At 39.7% G+C, this 9,913-nt stretch overlaps 1 protein-coding gene across 1 annotated transcript; it reads right to left on the bottom strand.

Annotated features, from left to right (window-relative positions):
• Positions 1–2,810: 2,810 nt before the first annotated feature.
• LOC142492400 (uncharacterized) lies at positions 2,811–4,340 on the bottom strand. The gene is made up of 2 exons (XM_075595044.1): positions 4,172–4,340; positions 2,811–3,808 (listed from the first exon to the last, which is right to left on the bottom strand). Exons 1-2 carry the CDS (start codon positions 4,266–4,268, stop codon positions 2,811–2,813), a joined length of 1,095 nt encoding a protein of 364 aa, XP_075451159.1. The 5' UTR covers positions 4,269–4,340.
• Between the last annotated feature and the right edge of the window lie 5,573 nt (positions 4,341–9,913).

The following is a 9,913-nucleotide window of genomic DNA, read 5'->3' as shown; positions in this document are numbered from 1 at the left end:
ATCTTTATTTCAAATACAATGAAGACGAAACTACATTCGTTCTAAACGAGTACATCTGTATTCTTTTTAAACAGACGTGTTTGAACAGAAAGCACGGCCGATAACACAATGCGCAAATGCAATACGTGTGACGTCATGTTAAGCCAGCGTGAAACGCACGCTAACACTCCTCCCACTCAATTAACATTCGGCTAACGCCCAGGGTACGCCTACAAACACTGAGCCGCACGCATCACACACTGCAGTTACCGTTACTATAACAAAACATGACAGCCAATAGGCTTTGAGGCGCGCACGTCGCTTGGGGGCGGGACTTACATCACTAATCCTTTTTAAGGACGCCTTGGCCCATGACAAGGGTCCCACGTCATACGTGGTGGACCCGGTTTTCAATGTTGTAGATGTTGCATGATAACAAAACAGGTATGTGTTAGAGTAATGGTAAAATGTTGCTAATATGTTTAAAGGGATAGGAAAGTACGTATATTTATTCCGTCAGCAATGTGTACTACTCTTTCAGGTCCTACTATATTGTATTAGGAAACAATTTGTTTGTGATCGCTACATGTTATGCAGTCTGCAATGTTACGCTGTATCCACGCATTGAAAGTGAAAATGGTGGTTGCAAAAAAAAAAAAAATTTAAACGCAGAGTCAACGCATAACGATTGTTATATTTACCATTCTTCTAGAATTAACTCTTCGCCTGGCTGCAACTGGTCGCTCCAGAAATGCAAGCCATTTTCATCCACGCTTAACCCAACCGCTGAATCCAGTATGGCACATATCTCCTCCAGGATGCGCTCATAGGAATCGCCACTGCTTTCTTCAAATAATTGGTCGGGAGGTAGGTTCATTTCTTCCGGTTCCCATTCCAATGCAATTTCAGCTGAAAGGCTTGGTACATAATCATAGTACTTTTGTTCTTGTACAATGTGGGTTTCAGGAATGGAGGCTGCAGATATTGCAGCACGTATCGATTCAAACGGATCAGTAGTAGCGGATACATTGCTATTGCCATTAGGAATAAATATGCCTTTCACGACAATATAAGTGCCGTCTTTCAGGATAAATTGTTTTTCCGGGGCAATCTTCCAGAAACCATAGGTGTGTTGTAGCTTATCCTGGTCACGTTCAAAAAAGTCATTACTTGATAAAGTGAATCTTATTGAGGAATTAAAATTCCGTGCATGCTTACGGTCTTGGTAATAAGGATATTTTGCTCGAATGAAATCATCGATTTGGCGTGTGCTTGCTTTCTGTCCGCGACTGTTCAAGATGGCTTCACAGATCATGTACTTATACCCTAAAAGGGGATTAATATTGTTAACGAATTCATCAGCCATGTCTGAGTAGCACAAAAGCTGTGTGCAGGTCTGTGTTATTTGCTCATCAAAATGAATGTGCTGAATGGCTAACAAACTCCTGTTTTTCCTTGTCAAGGTCAACAAAAGTAACTACTTTGACTCCTTATTTCAAACGCCAATTGGATTTGTTTGTCTAATTGGGTTAACAGTTGTGGTTCGTGATATGGGACTGTGGGAGAAACATTTCTCCTTCTTTTATCTCGTTTGTGAAAAACATCCCTAGACTGTGAATGCGTTCACATAGTGTTTTTTTGAAAACTAACAAAGACCAGTGTGTGAAAATATTTCTTAGCCAGGCATATCAGTAAAAACACACCTGCAAAAAGAAATGTTTTTTCCCCGCTTACATTTCTGTGTGTATGTGAAAGTCTGGTTAACTCCCTGTCTGCATGAGTTTAAATACGTGTGTATATATATATATATATATATATATATATATATATATATATATATATATATATATATATAAATATATCTCTTATAAAAATATATATATATTTATATATAATATTTTATTTTTTTTTATATTGCAGGAGTACACACAACATTGATGGCATTAAGTATACCTTGTATGAAACCTATTTAAATGGTGAGAAACATGATTGAATGAAGTAATAAACATTTGTTTAAGCACAATACTGTTAGAGTCTCATACTTAGGATATTTCTCAAACATTAGGCCTGTATTATTAAATAGTGTGCTTTCACAAGGAAGCATGAAGTGTATTAGTTTGTGTATACCAGTTTATATAGTACTATATATATATATATATATATATATATATATATATATATATATATATATATATACACACATATATACATATATATATATACACATATATACATATATATATACACATATATATACACATATATACATATATATATATATATACACACTCACACACTCACACTCACACTCACTCAGTGTGTGTGTGTGTGTGTGTGTGTGTGTGTGTGTGTATATATATTATTATACATTCTGAGATGTTATAGAAACGAACACACAACTGATTAAAGGACAAAATTACAATGGCCAAGCAAGGCAAAGGTAAGTAATAATTTACACATAATCCTGCTGTACACGTACAAGAAAGATGTTTGCACTTACTTAGGTGTTTTAATAATTGCATGTGACTAATATGCATATGCAATTCTTACATCAATTAACACACCCAAATGCAATGTTTTGCTGCAAAGTCAATGGCAGCTTCTCTAAACTTAGCAACTGGCTCCTGGTGGACCATTACTGAACAGACGATTACAACATAAATATTTATAACACAATTAATTATGAGTGTTAACATTTCCAAAACTTCACGTGTACAAGAACATAGTTGAAAGTTTGGAAACAACACAGTCTTCAGCATACATACAATAGTAATTAGATAATCTGAAGTCAACAAAACAAGGCCAAAGACATATTTTCTGAATTATAACATTTATTTTTTTTGTTCCTTTTGCGAGCGAGTAACAGGCCTGCTTGTTGTCTCTTGAATTTTCCTTTTTCTTTTGCCACCAACTTTAGGCACAACAGAGCCACTTTGAGTGGCCTCTGGCACTTCACGGGCAGGGCTTGTGGCCAGTGACTGTTCACCTACGGGGCTTGTGGCCAGTGACTCACCTACAGGGCTTGTGGCCAGTGACTCACCTACAGGGCTTTTGGGCAGTGATTCACCTACAGGGCTTTTGGGCAGCGATTCACCTACAGGGCTTTTGGGCAGCGATTCACCTACAGGGCTTTTGGGCAGCGACTCACCTACAGGGCTTTTGGGTAGTGACTGTTCACGGACAGGGCTTGTGCCCAGTGACACATGTGAGCAAGTTGGTAGACACTGCACAAGTGATGGTTGGTCTGTTTCATGTGTGTCTTGTTTTGTTTTTGTCGCCTCCTTTGTAGGTGTCTGCTGCTGAATTTGTACAGATGGCAGCGGTAGGATGTCATCAGGAACCTGCACAGCAATGTCTGCTACTTGACCGGTAACATTTGGGCCTGGTGAATGAATATCAGATGAATGTGGTGAAAACTGACCTGCATGAACAGATCCTGGCTGGGAGGTGTTGAATTGTGGTACATTAGTCATTCTCCAGTAATTAGCTTGTGTTTGCTGAACAACTAATGCTTCGAATGAGGTGTTGATTTTTTGCAACTGTTTAGGCACTTCAATGAAGACTCTGTGGAGATGTGCCAATTGTGATACTGTTTCTTCCTGCAGTCCAATCATCCTTTCCAGCACTGTCATCATGTCTGAATGGCGACGATTTTCTGCGTCCACTATTTTTCCCTCTGAAGCTACAATTGCATCGTATGTGGAAGTTGATGGACGATTTGGCGGTACAACAGTTTCTATTGGCACCTCTTCATGGTCACATGATTGTATTTCAGTCTCTTCTGTGGCGTCATCCTCATCATACTCATCATCCTCATCACCATGATGTTCTAAAAAGAAATGTACACATTATTAAATGGCATGTTAATGTATGCTGTGTTACTATGTAATTGTACTGTGTCCTAAGTAACACCTAACATGTTAGCATACGTTTTATAACCTCATTAAAAACTACCTTGACTTACGAATAATGTTTGGACTCAGTATGAAATATGAATGAATGAAAAGTTGCTCTAAACTCAGAAGTCCTACATGATAATTAACATCACTAACACAATACATGTTGCCTTACACTTAATTTTCACTGACACTAAGTAATCCTATTTAAAGAAGATGTGCAAAACAAATAATGCACATGACAACATAACATATAGAAGAGCACATATTATATGGCCAGCAAATGATACACTCACCTTCTAGTAGTGTTGAGCTGGCTGACCCAGGTGAAGACACTTGTTCCATCTCAGGTGACACATGTCCTCCAGGGGCAACTATATATAACAATAACATAAGTTTTACATTTACATGTGTAAATATTGAACAAACACTTATTGTATGTTCTGTATTTATGATTAACTAACAACATCAGTTCCTTAACCGAAAATGTGTGTGAAAGTGAACATAAATAGTTTTAATAACACTGTACATGCCTGTGTACTTAGAATTTTTGAGTTCCCTAACATACAACATACTATGTTTCTGCAGTAATGCGTGAGGATAAATAGATTAAATGAGTACATAAAAATCATATGTTGTGTAGTGATATCAGTATCATAATGTACATAACTATCATGAGATGACCATTCACAATGGTTATCATGAAGGTGGTCATATTGCAAAAAGTGTTGTTTTTGGTAGAGGATATGTGTGGTACATTAATCGAAGATGTGGCACACCTGAATGTGGCTGTGACTCAACAAGACAACACATGCAGTGTGTGATAATGTGTCTTTGATAGTAGTTCAACTATAGATATGAGTGAACTAATGTGTGACGTACGCTTTGATAAGTAATGAGTTGTTGGGGCATTTAGTAGCTAGAGTTAAGCTTTCAAATGAGTGTGATTAACTTCAGTTGTGCTATTCAGGTTGTAAGAAAGGTATTCCCTTCCCCAAAAAGCCTAATCAGCCACACCTTTCAATGACTTGAAACAGGTGCAAATGGTGTGAACTAAGTTGACCGTGAAATGAGGCTGTAATTAGTGTGTGTGCTGAACCCCACCCCCTCTGTTGAAGTGTATGCTGTGATGAGATATTAATTGCAGCTGCTTTAACACAATGGTAGATGAGCTAAGTAGTCATCTGCAGTGTTTAAGTTATGAAAACAATGACATAACATATGATACGTGTGCCTCATTATGCTGTCTGTATATGACATAAAGCAAAAATGGACCTTTTCATAAGCAACTATAGATGTGTTAGTGCCAGTGATGTTTGTAGGCCGTTACATGCAATTTCTTTGATGCATGCTTAAAATAGGCAGTAATGTCATGTTTGTCGGAGTAAAATCAATAAAATACACAATAATATGATACATATTTCTGTTCTGTACCTGTAGCTACTAATAATTTCTCATGAACATGTGTTACACGTGTACTACCCTGTTGTTCCCCATCTTCGCCCACCATCAATTGCTTCCACTGCAGCTATGCATTTTGGGAATTCACATGTAAATGAGCACGCAATGGCACGTGCTATATTAGTTACTGCTTTTAGTAGGACTACTACATATATGTCTATTTTGAGATATATATATACAGAATCAGACATATACATATATAGATGCAGGTATGCTTATATTGTGAAGACAGTATAAAAAGCAGTGTAAATATGCAAAATAACTGTAAGCAACGACACGCCTAGTACAGTAATATTTATCACCTGCTGGAAATTGTGACGGATAAATTCCAATGTCACGGTCACCAGCCAAGCCTTCCACGACGACGGTAAGTAATTTTGGCCGAAGCAGCTCCTCCAATGGAGTCAATATGAGACGTTGTGGTGTGGGCCCACCTCCAGTGCCAGTAGCATGCACGCGTTGGTCTTGTATTTTCTTTTTCAATTTGGACCTAATATCATCAAATCTTTTCCGACAATGATACTTGTCCCTGACACTATTCCCACAGGCATTGACACCAATGACTATTGTGTCCCACATTTCTTTTTTGCTTGCTGCACTTGTCCGCCCTTGAAAAACATATAAAAGATATGAGGTAAATTAATAATAATATAAGCACCAGTTTCCTACACTGCTAGCTGTTCCAAGAGATAGCAAACATGCTGTTTTATGTGTAATATGTGCAGCACATGAGCATTCACTACTAAACCTATACATGTAAGCAAGGTTGCATTCATATTGTATGCAGTTCTGGCAAATTGACCGGCTGTGTTTATTTGTCCTTGTAAGGCATGATAAAAAGCTGTGTTTCCACACTAATGAACATAGAAAGATATTGTGTACCCATATTTGCATATGAACAAAACTCAGATGACCTAGGATCACATGTATTTGAATAATAAATGTAAAGTTACACTTACCTACTAAATGTCCATAGAGACTGTCATAGTGCTCCAGAATGCCAGTGACAAGAGCCCTATTTTCCTGGTCATTGAAGCGAGGATTACGTGGCTTCTCCACACGTTTTTTCCGAGCAGGTTTAGGGTCAGAGCTTGGCTGGTGCTGACTGGACTCTCCTTCTTCCAATGGAAGAGCCTCCAAAAGCTGGCCACCAGCAAGCACGCCACCACCAGACACCCCATCAGCAACTGCGCCACCAGCAGCACTCCCAGCACCAGCACTCCCACTCCTAGCACCAGCACTCCCACTCCTAGCACCAGCACTCCCACTCCTAGCACCAGCACTCCCACTCCCAGCAACAGCACTCCCACTCCCAGCAACAGCACTCCCACTCCCAGCAACAGCACTCCCACTCCCAGCACCAGCACTCCCACTCACAGCAACAGCACTCCCACTCCCAACAACAGCACTCCCACTCCCAACAACAGCACTCCCACTCCCAGCAACACCACTCGCAGCACCAGCACTCCCACTCCCAACAACAGCACTCCCACTCCCAGCAACACCACTCGGTGCACCAGCAACATCACTCCCCTGAACAGAACGTTCACTCCGACGCGTACTCGCACGAGTAGCACTCCCACTCCCACCAGCATCACTCTTCCCACGCTTTGCGGGCATACTTCCAGCACTCACAAAAAACAGACAAGAAATGTACAGGCAATCACACGACCCACTTCCACATATAAAACAAGACAAAGATGTAAACAAAACAACAAAGGACAAAGCTCACCCAATACACAACAAGTCTCTCAGTCAATATGCAAATCTTCAATCGTCCAGCTCTGTGCGTCTCTCTCTCTCTCTCACTCCCAACAACACAGAGAATGATTAGCAGTACACGTTGCCTTTAAATATGGCGCGCAATCAAAAACATGCTTGTTTCGCCTGATTCAGCAAGATTTGTGATTGTGCAACCTAACAGCACCCCGCCACGCACGCCGATACACCTGTGTGTGATCGGCTCATCATCGTGAGAGTGGGCGGATTTGTTTTCTGGTTGATTTTGAATGTATTCGGCACTTACTGCATACGGAGAGGGAAAAACGCCAATAACATGACTAATCGATAAGCTTGCCGATTTCACATAATCGTCGCTTACTGCATGAGGCCCATAGTCCCTACACATGATAAACCACTGGTCTTTTAATTATTTCTATTAATTATAATAACAACAATTGTTTTTATATTTACCTAGTACTGCTAGGATTCCCCCTATATTCCCTATTTGGAGTGAGTATAGCTCTGTTGGTGATATTTTCTTATTTCTGTTGGCTCCGGCTGAAATAAATACCCGTTTATTTGATCACTGCGTCCTATCTGATGCTTCATCCCATGAAAGAGTTCTGGTCTCCCGTGACAATTTAAACTAGTTGATGATCCATTATAAGGTATCATACCACCTGTCCCTCCACTGTTACTACACTGAAGAAAGGACCAACACAGAAAGGACACCCTTCTTTGCCTTATTTTATTTAGAGAGCAATCCAAAATACGTGGCTGGGTTGTTAATAATCTGGACACGGATGAATCTGTGGAGGGTGGATATATCACTCTGTCTCCGCTGATTTATCCATGTGCGGATTTTTAATTATCTGGACACGCATTAGATCATAAAAAATCCGTCTGGATTATATCCAATAGCGGATTTGGATGGTCTCGCATGGAATTTTTAGTGCCCAATTCGCAGACGGATTTTGGTGTTGGGGGGCGACAGATTTGGTCTAAAATATCCGAAAAATTACGGAAAATGGATTTGAACTGTTTAACCCATCTCTACGTAAATGAAAACTCCATGCAATATCCTACTAGTGAATTAAAAAAAAAATCAGTTCTATAGTATTAGATAATACTTACTACGTTATTTATTATTATTATTCAATGGTTAATGCCATTTTTTTTTATTACTTAAATTTTTTATTGAGCATTTTCAAACATACAAAATAAGGTAAACACAACATACTACACAAAAGAAAAGGGGGATACAGTAATACAAATAAACTGGTTGTGGAACAATAGAGAAGAGGGAGATCGGGGAGGGGGGGAAGGGGTAGCATTTGTACCAATATCGCACTGTATTCATCAATTTAAATACCACATGTATCACTCTGTTCAAAGTATTCTAGTCTATATATGGGGATATACCTGCATGGCGGAACCAAGGAGCCCAAATATCAGAGAATAACGAGGTAGAGCCGTTCAGATAGGCTGAGAGTTTTTCCATATAGACTATATGCCAAATGTTGTTGTTTATTTGATTTAAGGATGGGGGGGGCGGTTGTTTCCAATTTTTGGCAATTGTAGACCATGTAGCGTTTAAAATTTGGGATATTACTCTAGCTTTTTTTTTTGAGATATTAGCTATTGGTTTTCCTTGTAATATATATACTGGGTCGTGTGGGACAGAGATTTCTAGTATCTTGTGTATTAAGGTGAACACTTCCGTCCATGTTTGTTGGATTTTGGGGCATGACCAGAATATGTGCAGTATATTCCCCACTTCACCACAACCACGTCAGCACAGAGGGGAAACGCCTGGGAGAAAAGAGTGCAACCTGGCAGGAGTCATATACCATCTGAATATTAACTTGTAAATATTCTCCTTAATTACAACGCATGATGAATTTTTGGAAGCAGCTTCCCAGATGTCTGTCCAGGTATCGAGATCTATACAGACGTTAAGATCCTTTTCCCAGGATACCATATAGTTATCGGAGGTTTGGTTGTTCATGATAGAGGATAAACTGTGATATATTCTGGAGATGATGCCCTTTGTGTGGGGCTGGTGTAGACACCAGTCCTCATACAAAGTTAAAGCATGGGGTTGACTTGGCTTGTAAATTGATTGGATATAGTGCCTAACCTGGAGAAATCTGAAGAATTCAGAGGAGGGGATATCATGATTTGTTTGTAGCGAAGCGAATGGGGGGGACTTTCCCTTGAGTGAGGATATCCTTGACTCTTGTGAGTCCTTTTTGAATCCAGGTATGGGAGTGCGGGTTTCCTGTGTAAAAGAAGGGAGGGGTCCGAGAATAGTGGTTGCATAAGGGAAGGGGAATCGGTTAGTTGGAACTTGGTTTTGAGGGAATCCCAGAGATTACAGGCAAAGGATATCACCGGGTTCTTGTAGATCTCAGGTGGTCTAGACCTTTTGTTGAGCCAGAGAAAGATTTTTTATTTTACATGGGGAACAAATCAGGTCCTCTATCTCGACCCGCCTCCTTTCGGTTGGGTTTGAATGCCAGCTAATGAGTTGCCCTAGCTGTGCGGATCTATAGTAGTTTTGTAAGTTCGGGAGAGCTAAGCCTCCTTCTGATTTGATTTATAAAGAATATCTTTACGAACTCTGGTTCGCCTATTTTGCCAGACAAACTTCAAAATTTTCTTCTGTATATTATTTAGGTCTTTCTGACAGATTTTAACCGGGAGTGTTTGGAAGAGATAGAGGAGTCTAGGTAGAATATTAATTTTAATGGTGGTTATTCTCCCAAACCAGAATATTATATATGGATTCCAAGTGGTTAAATCCTTAGCTATCTGGTCGAGAAAGGGTTTAAAATTTGCGTTGTATAAAGTCG

The sequence above is a fragment of the Ascaphus truei genome, chromosome 4 (assembly GCF_040206685.1).
Source record: "Ascaphus truei isolate aAscTru1 chromosome 4, aAscTru1.hap1, whole genome shotgun sequence".
NCBI lineage: Eukaryota > Metazoa > Chordata > Amphibia > Anura > Ascaphidae > Ascaphus > Ascaphus truei.
Note: the sequence above shows the minus strand (reverse complement) of the source record. Positions and strands in the feature narration are given on the sequence as shown.